The sequence below is a fragment of the Phaenicophaeus curvirostris genome, chromosome 2 (assembly GCF_032191515.1).
Source record: "Phaenicophaeus curvirostris isolate KB17595 chromosome 2, BPBGC_Pcur_1.0, whole genome shotgun sequence".
Classification (NCBI taxonomy): domain Eukaryota; kingdom Metazoa; phylum Chordata; class Aves; order Cuculiformes; family Cuculidae; genus Phaenicophaeus; species Phaenicophaeus curvirostris.
This window is the reverse complement of record NC_091393.1, coordinates 67,822,828-67,839,122: the sequence shown is the minus strand read 5'-3', so window position 1 is coordinate 67,839,122 and position 16,295 is coordinate 67,822,828. Positions and strand designations below refer to the sequence as shown.

The 16,295-nt window shown below is 36.2% G+C and overlaps 1 protein-coding gene across 5 annotated transcripts in view; it reads right to left on the bottom strand.

Moving 5' to 3' along the window:
• Positions 1-16,295, bottom strand: part of RYR2 (ryanodine receptor 2) — a 370,828-nt gene that overhangs the window by 232,424 nt on the left and 122,109 nt on the right. For 2 of the 5 annotated variants that reach the window (XM_069852347.1, XM_069852349.1), the window contains exons 4-5: positions 8,308-8,328; positions 685-699 (exon numbers count right to left, since the gene is read on the bottom strand). The exons of 2 other annotated variants lie outside the window; for them this stretch is intronic. In XM_069852347.1, the coding sequence (XP_069708448.1) occupies positions 685-699; positions 8,308-8,328 (36 nt within the window). The remainder of the gene's footprint in view (positions 1-684; positions 700-8,307; positions 8,329-16,295) is intronic. One more of the 5 variants, XM_069852348.1, reaches the window with a different exon arrangement.

Sequence of the window (16,295 nt, the reverse complement as noted above, 5' to 3'; positions counted from 1 at the left end):
AAAAAGAAGTCAAAAAAAGGCACTGAGAAGAGCTCCTGCGCTGAGGCAGTGAAGGGCCAGCAACTCCCAGCTTAAGGGCTCCCCACTGAGACAGCATACCACCACAACAGCATTCTTGCAATAGAAAAAGTAGTGTACTGTCTGTCTGTTTTACTGGGACTTTTTTTATTTATTCATTGCCTCATGATTTCTTATTTACCAGATAGTGTTGCATTCTCACTGAAAGGGTAAGCAGGAGTTGATAATTAGGGAAGATGCCCTAGAGTACTCTTTCCACAAAGGTGCCTGTCTTTGGTCCTTCATGATGTAAATAAACCATAATCTCAATCCAAAATAGAGCCATTGTGGTTTCTAAACCCAAATTTTTACAAAAATCAGTATGTGGTATTTTAGTGAGGGCAAGTTTGATGGAAAAGAAAAGAAAAGAAAAGAAAAGAAAAGAAAAGAAAAGAAAAGAAAAGAAAAGAAAAGAAAAGAAAAGAAAAGAAAAGAAAAGAAAAGAAAAGAAAAGAAAAGAAAAGAAAAGAAAAGAAAAGAAAAGAAAAGAAAAGAAAAGAAAAGAAAAGAAAAGAAAAGAAAAGAAAAGAAAAGAAAAGAAAAGAAAAGAGAAAAGAGAAAAAGAATGAATTAAATTAATCATACGAATTCATAGAAAGTATAATACTAAGTATTTAACTTGCTTACCTTCATCATAAATTTCTGTAGAGCCATGAGAAGGGGGAAAAAAAAGAGAAAATGTGAAATGAATATTTGCTTTCAGGTGCTTAAAAGTGGGGTTTGTTTTCCCTGAAAAAGTGAGTGGGATACACAGAACTACAAACCACATTTAAAAGAAACACTTATCATTGCAATTAGCATAATTATAGTTCATGCTAAAAAGCAAAACAGCTGCTCAGAACAAGGCTTCATCTTTTTTTATGCCATAGTTTTCTCAGGGTTTTTTTTTAATTTAAATAATATAGTACATTAAATACTTATTGCTTAAAGATAAAACACAGTGTAAGTAAAACAGGAGCCATGCCTGATCATCTTAAACAAATTGCTCTGCAGATAGTTTCTAAGTACAACGTGAGTTTTAAAATCCTGCATTCAAAGTGCAGTGCTGGAGAGTAATACCACTATTGAACTAGTATTATTGTATGTAAATACACAATTAATTAAGAACATTTAAATGTTACTAATATCTGGTGCAGTGGTTAAAAAAAAATGCAGTGCCGCATGATGATGTCAGAAGATTATGGAATTGTTCAGGTTAATTTTGATGGAGGTGCTCAAGAATAAAAGAATAGTGATATGTTATGCTACATGCAGTGATTTCTTTATCTTTGTGAGAGTTCTATGGCCACCTTTTCCACATATGGCCTCATCAGTTCATGTTTTGGTATCGGAGTGTTTGAAGCTGAGGACCGGGTTTTGGCAGCAAATCTCTAATCCACATGAAAAAAATTAGTCTAACTAGAAAGCTTCCAAGCAAGACTAAGTGCTTTCATTTCATACGTGCTTTTAAAACAGAAGAAACTGTTCTCAAAGATGTACAAGATGTTCTAACTAAAAAAAGGTTAGGGTTAAAGTTGTCCCTGCAGAGAGTTGTGCCTGTGGAGAGTTGTCCTAGACCTTTTGGAAACAAACTGACAGAGACTAAAGATTGTGCACCCTGTCTACCATCCCCATAAAGCAAGGGTTTAAAACACAATGTGATCATTTTGACTTTATTATTCATCCCATTTCTTGTCATCCTACTATTCTGTTTGCATTTATTGCATGGCTCCAGAAACTACACAGAAGTCTGGTGAGCTGTCAACATTAGGGAGATTGTGTAAATTAATTAATACAGAAACTATTTAATTACATGATTAATAATAATATAAGTTTTCCTATATTTGTCAGTACTGAATATAATTTCCCATCATGCTGTCAGTATATCAAGGAGATTTGATACCTCACTCTCTTTCAGCCGTCATTCAGCTATGAAATTTTATTCTGAGAACTACACAACCCCACTGCTTTTCCCATATTACGAGTACATTAAACAACAGTCCTTCTGTGAAACCTTCTGGTTTTCTTGTAGGTAATTTATTTTAACTGCTCGATTGCAATCTCTTAACTAGCTTCAAATTAAAGTGAACACTGTATCTCTTCCATGAGTACTAAAATTTTATAGCAGCTTCTTGTGCTGGATCTTTTGGAAAAGCAGATTCAAAAATTCATTTTCTTCAGTTGGCATATTAAATGAACCACAACAAATAAGAGAGAAACAATTGTGACTTGTGTGCAGCAGTCATATATTCTTTAGAGTTTTCTGGTTCCTTAATTTTGAAGATGATTTACATGTCATTCTTGGAGACAGAGAGTGCAATGAACAGTCCCCTTAAAGCTACAAAAACTAAAAGACGACAGGAGGTAAGTCCAAACACCCACCTAATGCTTCAAAACCAGCAGGGGAGAAATACTCCGAAACTTGAATGTTGTAAAAATGCTTTCTCCTCACAACAAACACTTAAATGCACGATATGTCCATGAATGTAAAGAGAATGCCCCTGTAGAACTTCAGGCCAAACCAAGAACTGTGATGGTCTTAGCTGCCCAGCTACCAGCAAATGAATGGGGCAGCATGTTCCAGGGTTTTCATACCCTTCTGCAAGAACATTCTCCAAGATTTTTTAGACCAAACTCTGCTAAAGCAGAACACTTACTTTTAAAACATTAACACTCAACCTGGGAAAAAATATCAGAAAGAAACAAATAAAAAAACCACATACCCACACTTTGAAGGAAAACATGCATTTCAGGTAGGCAACAAGCCATTGCACAAGAAATTTCTCCAACTCATCCTCTGTAAAGGGAAGAAATTTCTGCTCCTTAACACTTGTTCTCTGTGCCTCTGCATAACAGTGCATGAGCTTCTGGACTCACATTAGCAATTCAGAAGGTGTATTTGAAAATTAAATGGATAGAGCAGATGTATAATTAGAAATTTCTTAATGTCAGTTTAACATCCATTGCTCTTGGATCAGTTTGGCACACACTAACAGCAAAGCATTAAAAGTGATAAAAGGACATACCAATACAGTCCTAAGGAATCAAATAATTGTTATAGACTTCAACACTATCCAGTAAAAATAAAAGAAGAGATATTATGCTAACATGATTTTAGTTATACACGAAGCTCCTACTCCATCAGTGGAGCTACATAGATGACAGTCACATTTACATTTGAAATGTGAAATTCTATCCCTGCTAACAAACCATATAGATGTATGCAATATCCAGTTAAAAACACTATTAAAAAAAAAGCTCATTCTTAAGAGTTATTAAGGATGAGATTTATCTGCACTTTGTAGGTTAACTCTAAGTGTATAGACTTAGTTTACAGTCAAGGAAGATACAGCCATTTATAGAATGCAATTCATCCAATTTATTAAGCTAACTTTTTCTGTAACATGGGACCAACTTAACACGAGACATGTTTGATTCTCTGCCTCGACTACAAGTAAGAGTCTAAGTAAATTGCTAACCCTCCACTGTCTACAGCATTAACGCCTAAAGTGGTTTCAGTATCTGACCAGTTATGAAATAAGCACTGAACACATATTGCATCAGACACTGAAATTCAAGAATCCACTAGAGGTTTTCTACTGAGCACTCAGAAGTAAAGTTATAACTGAACTTATAACGTACTCCTGGACTAAAAATAAGTGTCTGTTAAATCCCGTCCTACAGAAATCAATGCAAATCTGATGACTAAATGAATTGAAGACACCAGTTCACCTTTAGAAATCACTTGTTCAAGATATCAGGATGTGTTGTTTTACATCCACTTCCTTCTCTAGCATCCAGTTTTCTCAAAAGTTATCCTAAGAGGTAGGACTGGTAGTTTAATGTAACTAACAAGTGGGTATTCATATTCCACTGTCTTATCTCTCCAGCTGCTCATGCTACCTTTGGAGACAAATGCCTATATGAACACTTAGCGTCACACAAATATCATCATTGTGGAGGTCCTAAACTCAGTACTCAGCAGCCAGGTCATCTGGCTTGGGACAGGACTTGAAAAAAACCAACACACATAACACCTATTCTATCCATCATCCTAACTGCTTGCTCTCTCTCTCAAAATTAAATAAATTAATAAAGAAAGATAATTTAAAACCTATTTAAGCTTTATCATAGAACATTAAGGTTGTGGTTTTAGCAAATATTTACAGAAATTTGGGGCTATTATATTATTTGGCCTCTTGGACAACTTTTGGATAGCATATCACTTACAATGATTGTTCAAACACCTAACTCATCAAAATCTCATCTTAATTCATGGACTCTTTAGCTATATGAAAAGAGCAAAACACTAATGTTATCTCCTGTCTATATTTTTCATACTATTCTTGTAATATTGTACTTGCTTGTGTAGAAATATGAGATCTTTACACCAACTTAATCAAGAAGCATTAAAAACAAACTGAAAGTAGATGGTTTGCTGCAATTCTCAGTAATTACTATTGATACACAGAACACAGCTTGAAGTTCTCAGATCTATAATATGGACTAATGGAGAAATAATTCCTGGTATACAATTGGAAATACTACTATTAAAATAAGTTTCAATCAGATTTGCAGACGGATTTCTTCCAGAAAGAAAAAGAGTATGTATAAAATGTATGGATTACCTTCCCTTTGTGTTTTAAATTAGACTTGGGCTGCAATCAGCATCCACTACAACACAAAATACACTAAGGACAGAAACACATATGTGTTTGAAACTATATCAGTCCACATGGAATTTTAAGCAGTATTTCCATAGCTAATCCATTCCAATATGTCTGTTCATTTTAAGGTCAGAGTGCTATCTCCACCCATTTTCCCTCAAAATCTGTATGATCAAAGTAATCGTATGTTAACGCTGCCGACACTGCTCTCTACATTGAATCACCTCTGCATTCTGTTACATCCAAAATTTGAATACAGATTCTTTAAACTAGAGGATCAAATATTTTTGCACAATCAGTGTATTTCCCCACCCCAGTAATCTGACAGATAAATCCATAATTAAGTAAATGAATTTACTGTGAACAAAAAAAACTCTAAAAAAAATCAAGTCTTTAGATCATTCATTTAATGATTGAAAAATCACACCAATTATACAGCATAGATATGCAATTAATTACTTTCATGACATGTAACTGCATTCATTTGTCTTGATGAAGCTTTCTTTTGCAGCTCACTCCAAACCCTACAATAACCGTAGCTTGTTTCCTCTAGTCAAAATTCACTTGGTATATTTATCCAGTCCACACTATGCCCAAAGCCAGAACTTATTCACCACTTCCCAACTCCTAAGTCTGTAGCGAACGCAATTCCTTTGAAAAGCATCTAAAGTGTGTTTCCTTACTCTGGAAGTTTGTTTTCTCCATAGAAACTGAAAATTAGTTTTGCTAGTGTCATAGAAGTGAGCTAACACAATAACTCTCTGAGGGGAAGAGAAAAAGATTTACGATTATGTTCAGCAGAAGAAACTACTCTATTCAAAAGTTGCAACTTTGCCATTAGCCAGTTTAAGGATTAATATCCTTGTCCCTTGCACTCTATTTTCAAGAACCAATACACTTGGTTTCCTTTCAGCTATAAAGCTCTTCCGAGTAATCTGTACTGAAAACAATCATTCTTGATGGCTCTTAATGCCATGTTTTCAAAATAATTCACCAACTATACGTAGGCAAATGTGTAAAAACAACCACATTTTGGAATCCATAGATGCACACTCCTTACACTGAATTCTATTAGAATGCTAAGCAGTTATTTTGAAAGCCAAGACAGACATTCAGGTGCTTTCATGAAAACAGAAGTCCTTTTAAAAAAATCAAACTCTTAAAGTATACAACACCCACCTTGAAATGTTAAATTTGCAGATACCAATAGTTGCTAATTCACAACAACAGAGACTTCAAAATTATTTCCCTTATTTCATAAATACATTAAAAGACAGAAAAATTATAAGTGTATTGAAAGGAGTTCCTTTCACTTCACTATGTATTATTAAATTTTGGCATATTTCATTACTGATATTTTCTCTGTAAATAAGAGACATCCAGTGTCTCTAACTTTCAGCTGAAATTAGTAAATGCCTCTGATAAAATGTTGGGCTCCCCCAAAGCCCCCAGCATTTTAACTAAAAGCCATTTCCAGATACTTACATTAGTTTTTACATATGGCAAGACACCTGTAACCTGTTTGACCCTGCACTAAAACAGAGCTACATGCCCTCACAGTCACAACTGCAGAGACCAGAAGAAAAAGCCAAAGATTTAAGGAGCATCTTAAACCCATTTAATTCTTTCCTAGCTTCAACTGCCAGCACTTGTCTTAGAGTAGAATAAAGATTTTGGAACAAAATCACTAGACGAATCTCATTCAACAGGAGAAGCTCAACAGAACTGGAGTAATTTCTCCCAAAATTTTCAACAGCACACTTTACGGGCTGAACAGCTCAGAAGTGGATGACTCTAGCTTATCCTTTGAATGGCATGAAACTGCTTGCAGCAAGGCATAGTTACTAATCTGACATGAAGTTTGTCTACCTTAAGCTCTGGGCTTAGGCTTCAAGGTGTTCACAGATATATAGACATAAATGAACACACATGCAAGAATAATATGTGCTCTACATTGGAAAATGACTTATGAAGAAACATATGGATTAGAATGGGGTGCCTGGCCTCAGTGCACTGTGCAACAGCAAGCCGTCTGCTGCATTACTCCAGTATTAACATCAGCAATTCACCAAAATACCTCTGGTAGCATTCTGGAATTATAGAGGTGGTTAAAATCTCATTTACAGGGCAAAATGGGGCCCACGTGATGCTACTAAATTTTGTATTTAAGGTAAAAAAAGCACGACTGACTTGTATTTATCTTTTCCAAGCACACACTCTTTGAGTCAAAAACCAGCCATGTCAGAATGTAACCAATGAATTTCCAACTTACAATTTTTCATGCATCATGAAGTATGAGGCCAGGTGCCTGTAACTATTGTATTTTGGGTTTATTTTTGTTTGTGTTTTTCTCTTTATAGCAAAATCCTTCATAAGAATAAAAACACAGAATCCAGAGATTTATAACCAGGCTTGCTCTTGTAAAAAGATGGGGAAAATTAGAATATAACCTGACCATCATTATGGCTTAAAAAAATTCCAAATCAATCCATGTAAAAATTTGCTCTTTGTCACAAATACCACATTCACAGAATATGGACAATAATGTCATAGTCACATAATTAGATAAAATTAATACTTGAATACACTTACTACTTAGCTACACAGATAGTTGGGGGTACACGAGTAGAAAGTGTGTTCAAAAGTCTAAGCCACCCTTTAAAAAATGTACTTACCTACAGGAGCTTCAAGCAAGCTATAACTTGAGTCACTACTTACTACAAACACATAATAATTGCAGATTAAAAACCTATAATGTCGGGCTGAAAAAGTGAGACCAGTGCTCTAGCTACATTATTGGCCATACACCAAAGGATGTCTGAGGTTGTTTCTGGTCACGTGCAGCTCAAATTAAGTATTAGGAAATCATGGAGGCCTATTACTGTCCCAGCTTTCAGAGAGGCTTCTAACATTTTAAACATGAACAAACAATTCTACACACACTCTTATGACCATTAACTCATACATATGCAGATGTTAGAGATTACATTGCAGAAAAACATACGTAAATGTGTCCCATACAGGGGAAATAAATCAGATACCCAAACAAATATGTATGATATACACAGACACATTAGGAAAAGACCTAACAACACATTCAGCCAAGAATTGTTCTTTGATTTATTTTGCTAAGATCTACAAATGTTTTTTTTTAATTCTGTAGCAGCTGTTCTCCATCATTAAATATTTCATATCTATATATATTATTTGCAGCTAGATACAGCATCAAACATTACTTATCAGTGATAACTATCTTACTGTCATGCATTTTAGTATTATAGTGTCTATACTGGAAAAGACAGGGTGGGTTACAGAATGGAGTTACAACATTAGACAGCAAGGCTCAAAACTGAAAGGCAATAACCACATTTATATTACAGAATTCTACAATCAAATTTAAAGACAGAAAAGTCATTGTGGTAGCATCAAATTTAGTATGACTGTTTAGAAATAACCAGATCCTATGTGACTATATATTTGCCTCTTTTTTTGAGCCATGCAACTTGAAGGGTCATGAACACAGAGGGTATCAAAACAGACAGGTTAGACTCAGTGGCAACACAAAACGTTTGGGATCAAGTGAATAAAAGACAGAATCACATACCCATTTTTCCACATCAACTAGCTGTAGGAAGAAAAAGCAAGAAATCAGTAAATCTTCCTTAAATATAGCATATCAAAGTCTATTCTGAAGTTAATATTTCACATTTTCAGAAATGTATCTAGTATGAAAAGACACACGAGTAGAAGCTGTTCTCCTGGTGCTTCCTCTTTAAAATGCCAATACCTCACTTTTTGTCTTTATTTAATGGGAAACACTTGAAATTCTGGTAGCCCAAAACTTCCATCTAAATATCAGATAATAGGCATCAAATGAAGATCAATGCAGAATTAATTCCATATTGTATTAAGCACCAACCAGTCAAAACTACAGAACAGTTTCCTGCAAAGGATTTCCCCATTTTCTCATGAGTAAAGCTCTGTCATAAATGAACATTATTCACTTGAAAATGTTGACTGGCTGCTATTCAAGTTCTGACATTTTAAAGAATGCTGTGAGTATGAAAGGTAAAATTAGGGTGTGACTGTCAAACCCTGACCCTACAACCTGCAGTGTAAGAGAGTATTTTGCGTAAGAACAGAGAACGACACACACCAAAATGTCTTTGTTTTTTCCTATGGGGAATGATAAAGAATCACTCTGAAAGCTTAAGGTTTATGTATTAACAATACTGTTTCATGGTTCACTAAGGAAACGGATTTTAAATTACTCTCTTTAAAAAGTCTTTGGACCATCTTGTAGTCTCAGAAAGTATTAAGAATATGTAATAGAATACATTTGAGCTACTAGAAAGGTTAGTATGGCACCAACTATTAAAAACTTGGTTGGCAACAGTAGTGTATCTGAAGTATATCTGCCTCTGGACTTAGCACTGAAAACACTGCAATATCTCAAAAGCCTTCTGTGCTTTTACTGCAGGTTCGCATTGACCTTTACTTAGCAGATGCCACATAAGAGTTTAGTAATAATTTAAGATAGCTCAGTGCAAATCATGCACTATTCTCAAAAAAAGCAGTACTTGCATTTCAGCTTACTTGTGAAATTATTGTAATAAATGGCAATGCCATTTAGCTCATCTATAGAAAGTTTCATTCAAAGTAAATCTTCACACTTTTTTATATACATTTCAATTAAGTTTTTATATTTGCAATATTGTTCAGTCCTGATAGCACACAAAGGCTAGAAAACACCATCTGACCTGTCAACTAATTAATACGATAAAATTATAAGCAATTGTTAATTTGACAATTCCTTCCTTTCTTCTGAGATTTGGACTGTAATAGGTGTGTAATAGAAATTCTGTGATTTGTCTCTATTTTTTTTTAAATAGTCTTTACGTTGACTTCTGTGATCTAGCAGTGCTACAGAAATCCCTACTAAAAAGCACCTACTGTTCTAAAACAGATGCAGTATAAGAAAAGTATAATAAGATGTTGATAAGTTAGAAAAGCAGACGATAGTTTAAGTGCAAATAATACAATTATGATGTTGTTAAAACAAGTGTAAGGAACAACCGAGATAGATTCACATACAAGTCTTTGATTTATAACCTTGCTTTTGATACCTCTTTAATTTTGTTGAAACTGTATATACACTGAGAACACAGGAACACAAGCAACTTGACTGTGTGACGATGCTAGAAAAGGCTGAATCAATTCATGTACTAATAAGTTCTCACTGTCCCAAAATTCAAGTTAACAGGGCAGCTACAACTGTAATCAGAAAGAATCAACTCAAAGCTCAACACACATTATCAGTTGTACAATCAATTGCCTTAAAATTGCTGAATTATCCATCTACTTTATTTTAATAGACACCTGTTAGCTTCAAGAGTCAAGTGCAGTATCTGCCAAGTGTTTGTAAGCTCTACACACTAAATCTGCATCGGTACAGCCGATTTTAAATAGAATTGTCAACAGGCTTCAATATATACCAAAGGCACCCGTATTTAGTAGTCTCTCAGAACAATCACTTCAACTGTCCATGTACACTGGACAAATCTTACAGTTTGACACCTAGATGATGGTCGTACAGGAAAGGCCATGAATGCATTCAAAGAGACCTGCTTCTGAAACTACGGTACAGTGCACACCAGAGTGAATCTTGCATTTTTAATTATAGCCACATTCTATAGGCCTCCTGCTGAGCACCTCTCCAGAGCCCTCTTGGATCTGGTATGCTCCATTTGCTCTAGCCATGCCTAGGGTGGCTTTTCCATCTATTCAAACTGCAAGAAAATATTTCTTTCCTACAGATCACTTGCCCCAAGCTGTAAAACACCAAAACACGTCTTCAAAATATACAGTAGTGGTTTATGGTTACTAAAATGGTATGGCACCCTTACATCGATTTGTTTAAGGAATATAGGCAGTGCTATATGGAGAAAAAACAAAGATGTAAAATTGTATTCTAATAATCAAGCAAAAGATCAAAAATGGCAGCTGGTATTACAAAATAATTAAACTTCTTGAACTAGGTGAGAACATTATGAAGTCTTAATACTTCCTTTAGCAGTTAGAAGTTCTCCATGAAGAAAATACAGCCATGTTTTAATCATTTACTGCAAAGCTAATACAGAAAATTCAGAGAGTGATTTGATAACTTCTTTTCAGAGACATGTAAGAGCTTGAGTCTTTTCAGCCAAGCTTTTATTTTAAATGCATTTAATCCAAACTAGAGGGTTGATTTTCCAACATTTTTTTCTGAGCACTGCAGATACCCAGGAATACATTAATCAGACATGAAAGCCAGTTAAAACAGCAAGAAGGTAGTTCTGTCATCTTTCTTTTCTCTTGTTACAAGGAGTCATGAACTAGATGAAGAGAAAAAAAAACAGGGACCTTTTCACCATTATGATAAGTCATTCACAAACTCACTTTTTAAATTCTGACACATGGCAAGCTCACAGAACTTGTGCTGAACATCCACTAATACAAAACCATTAATTACCAGTGCACAAAGCTGGAAAGTAAGCTACTTTAAGCTGTGCAAAATAGCCTACCATTCCTATTTCTGGCTTCTGTATTATGTTTTCTTTCACCTGCTTCAGCAGCATAGAGTAACACCAAGGAACTTTATTCCATGCAGTACAGGAGAATCCTAGTTAACTATAGCTAATCACATCCTCTACCATTATTTATGAAAACTGCCACAGATACACTGCCATGGTCCACAGATGGGACTATGACCTGAAATCTCAATGAAGCAATGCACTGCAACTAGTGGATGTTATATATTCCTCTAGGCCTCACTCATTTTTCTGAACTGAAGCAGGAAAATCTTATTAGAAAAAATATTTTTTTTTTCCCCATTTCTCAATAGAGGAAACCAAGAACATACAGCAAAAACTCTGTTTAAAACTCTCTAATAGAGATAAGCAAGATTAGAATAACTCAAATTGAACTAGACAAATAGAACTAGTACTAGACAAATAGTACTAGAAAAATACAATTCAATTTTCAGTCTTTCTGATACAACACTTGACCGACTTCATATACACGCTCATTTCCTTAATTTTTTATTCAACATAGAACAGAATCATGGAATGGTTTAGGGGGAAGAAACCTCATCTAATTTCAACCCCTCTCCCATGGGCAGTGACATTTCCCACTAGATCAGGCTGCTCAAAACCCCAACCAACCTGGCCTTGAAAACTTCCAGAGAGATGGCATCCACAACTTCCCTGGGCAAACTGTTCAGCTGCCTCACCACCTTCAACATGAAGAATTTCTGCCTAATGTCTTCCAGTTAAAACCAGTCCCCCTCATGCTATCACTACATGCCCTTGAATAAAGTCCTTCCCCAGCTTTCTTGTAGGCCCCCTTCAGGTACTGGAAGGCTGCTATGAGGTCTCCTTGGAGCCTCTTCTTCTCTAGGCTGAACAAGCCCAACTCTCTCAGACTGTTCTCATAGCAGAGGTGCTCCAGCCCTCTGATCGTCTTTATAGCCTTACTCTGGACCCATTCTAACAGTTCCATATCCTTCCTAAGCTGGAGATTTCAGGACTGGACACAGTACTCCAGGTAGGGTCTCAAAAGAGCAGAATACAGGGGCAGAATCACCTCCCTCAACCTGCTGGCCATGCTGCTTCTGATGCAGCCCAGGGTATGGCTGGTCTTCTGGGCTGCAAGCATGCATTGCTGGCTCATGTCGAGCTTCTCCTCCACCAGCACCCCAAGTCCTTCTCCTTAGGGCTGCTCTCAATCATACCATCCCCCGGCCTGTGTTGAAACCACAGATTGCCCCAATCCAGGTGTAGGATCTTGCACCTGTCCTTGTTGAACCTCATGAGGTTCACACAGACTCACTTCTCCAGCTTTCCAGGTCCCTCTGGATGACATCTCATCCTTCTGGTATGACAACTGCACCAGTCAAGCATGGTGTCATCTGCAAACTTGCTGAGGGTGCACTCAATCTCACTGTCTATATAATTAATGAAAACATTAAACAGCACTGGTCCCAGTACAGACCCCAGAGAGACATCACTTGTCACGAATCTCCAAGTGGACCAAGTGGTCAAGCCATTGATCACTACTGTCTGAATGCCACCATCCAACCAATTCCTTATCCACCAAACAGCCTACCTATCAAATCCATATCTCTCCAATTTAGAGAGAAGGATGTTGTGGGGGACCAAGTCAAAGGATTTACAGAAGTCCAGATGGATTACATCCATTGCTTTTCCTGTTAATTCACACATTAACTGACAATATATATTCTCTTCTGTTGCAGCCTTTTTTCTTCAAGATGCTTCTAGAGCTGTGCTTTCATGTCTATTTGGTTTAGCTCTTTCTCTGTCTACATCATAGATCAGAAAAATTAACTGAGAATAAATAAATTAATTCATCTTTCTCCCAAAGTGAGTTTTTACTGACCACAATCTTGTAAAAAATACTTTGGGCACAGTAGAGATCCAATGGTCATAGTAAGGCACAAAAAAGACCTGCTACATATCCCCAAAACAGGAAACCTGGTTGAGATTATAAAAATGTTTGCTTTTATGCAATATGTCCTCATATATCCTCATTCCAAATATGGCACACTCAAAAGAAGAGTCCATGTGCAAGGCTAGAAATATTTGTCTGTGAAGATTCTGTGATTTTAAATAGATAATGATTTTACTCCTGTCCTTGCCTCTCCTTGAGGATAAGCAGAATGCAAAAATACTGTGCCTGTAATTCTTGATTTTTTCCAGTACTTGCATTTGATCAAAGTGCAGCTGATCAAAGCCAAGTCTTATTCTTTTTGTGCTTTGCTTTAAACAGTCTGCTAACAATCACTTCTGATGCCAAATAAGGTGCACTGAGAAGAAAATGGAAGTATTTGTTCTTCTGCAAAAGTTTTGTACTCTTTTACCCTGTTGTATTTCCTGGTCTCCCCATTAGCAGCATGGCATCTCTAAAATGGCTGAGAATAGTGAGGATTTTAAGTAGAATAAGCCTCTAAACTACATCACCTTTTCATAAAGCTTTCAAGTGGCAGCAAATCAGTCCACCTGCACAACAGAAATGACCATACTGCATTAAATGCTTTGAGCTCCACTTCTCTTTCCTTTCTCTCTCATGCCTTCTCTTCTTTCTCTAGCTTTCTTTCTTTGTAGTAAGAAGCTTTTAGGTTATGCAAATTCAAAGTTTGGAAGGGCAGGCCTTGCAATATTTACAAGCTAACATTGCTGAACATAACAGCTCTGTCTCTCTTCATAACACACCACTATCTGAGGAAGACTTATCTGAAGAATTTCTGAAGAAAATTACCGCTGCCTTGTTTTGTTACATCAGTGAGTTATGCCTGGCACCTGTAGACAACAGTTAGACTAACAGAAACGCTCAAAAAAACTACAGATCTATGACATCTATGTCAAAATAAAAAACTTTCCAGTAAGTGCTAGGAAACAAAAAAGCTCTGTTTCATTATGTTAAGAGTTCTCTGGCTTGTTTCTGACTCTTCCTACATGTGGGGGTTCTGCAAACCTGAAAATGTTGTCAGCTCATCCTATTTACAACTGCTGTTAACTTGCAAATAAGCTATTAACCAGGCTTCTCTAGTGTAAATCAGAGAGCATCATCAAGAGTACATTTAATAGCCAATCTTTTTTATTTAAGGAAGTACCTTGATAATTTGGCTTATTCATAAATATATAGAACACTTATTAAAAGAAATAGCGTTACCTTTTTCCATGATGGATGAAATTACTTTCCCCTACTACCTGTGCTGAGAAAATGATAAAGCTGCCAGCTCTCTGTGTTATCTTGCTGCTTACTAATACAAAGTAATTAATAAATTCACAGTTGGAAAGAGATTATTTGAATATTCAAGAATCCACCAGCTACAGTTACATTCCTGTCCCAGAATGCCTCCATTTCTTCCCTGAAGCATGAAAAATGTTTTTAGCTTTGTGAGAAAACACAAGTTTTCCTCAACCCTTAAACACAGAAGGAGAATTATACATGCAAGACACTTGCATGTGATGGCTCCTTCATGCAAGGCCCTTCAAAACTGTGGACGAGGGCTGTATTTTCCTCCCATTAGCAAAGACTACTCCAGACATAAAATTAGACAGTAGTTGGCTGGTCAGTGACACAGAAAACAAATTTTATTAAAACAAGGCACAAGGAGAAGTGATTAATCAGCCATGACTGGATGATTAGATGAGAGTTAATAAGCTCATGATGCAATTTAGCTGGAACTCTGCCTAACTGATGGGTATCCACAGAGAGCATTTTCCTGAAAAATGAAGCCATCAAATATTGGAGTAGAGGTTGTGAAATTAATTTTTTTCATATTACAGAAACAGTTTAGCTTAGGATGCACACACAATGTGTTAATAAGGTCTGACATGGATTTATGAGTGCCCCAATATGAAAAAATCCTAGCATTAATTACAATGCTTTACTATCAAGTAACTGAGATTTTTAAATAAAAGTTATTGGAGATATTTGCTTTACTGCTATTTTCTCCTGTTTTCAAGGCATTATTTCTGTCTGTATTTCAAGCTTTTCTAATGTAATTGGATCAGGGAAGGAGTGGTGATGGGGAAATCTGTGACATCTAGAAAAAAAACAAGGATATTCTGGAACTAATGTTATCAATGGAGGAAAAAAAAGTCAGATAATAGTGTCAGTAACCAGGCTGTATAGTGACAAATCAGTTGTGGATGCCCCCCAGGCCAGGTTGGATGGGGCCTTGAGCAACCTGATCCAGTGTGAGGTTGGAACTGGATGATTTTTAAGGTTCCCTCCAACCCAAACCATTCTATGATTCTATGAAATCAGTTCTGCTTAAAAGTTAAGAGCTACTGTCATTAACAGGAATGAAACAATAATGTATAAAAACTATCAACCCCACAGATGTGGAAAAATGTGCAGCAGATCAAAAGATATATTATCAACCCAACCCTTTCTCCTCTCAACACATGTCCCCGTATTCATGAGCTGAGAATGGACAAGGCAAGCTGTATAGGTGCAGACTCCTGAGCTACAAAAAGGCTAAATGTTGTGCAATATTAAATTGGAGAAAATCTGTGTTTTAACTGTAACTTTCATGCAAAGGTCTCAGTTCCCTAATATTTTCTACTTTGCAGCTTCTTGCAATACTCAGAGAGTCACGAGAAGCACTGGAGTCTTTTACATCCTGCACTAACAGCATATAAGGAGGTTTCCGATATGTTCTTTTCCTCAGTGGAGAAGCACCATAAAGAGGCTGTACAATGTCAAGTCTGGACATAGAAAATGTAGAGCTACAACACCAAGCCATATGAGTGTGTTAATTGAGCATTCACTGTCCAAAATACATACTAAAAACTTAAAGAAATGTATTAGCATTCCAGCATGCATTTATGATATAACCATTTTACACATCTTACAAGCTTAGCTGTGAAACAATAGAATTATTTCTTCTAGATGAACATAAGTGTAAATAAAGAATTCGGTGTGGACTCTTTAAGTTTGGTTCACAGCATATTCCTCCCAAATTAACAGAAACATTGAGAACTTTTTCCTTGACCTTACAAAATCTGAATAAAACTACAGGAA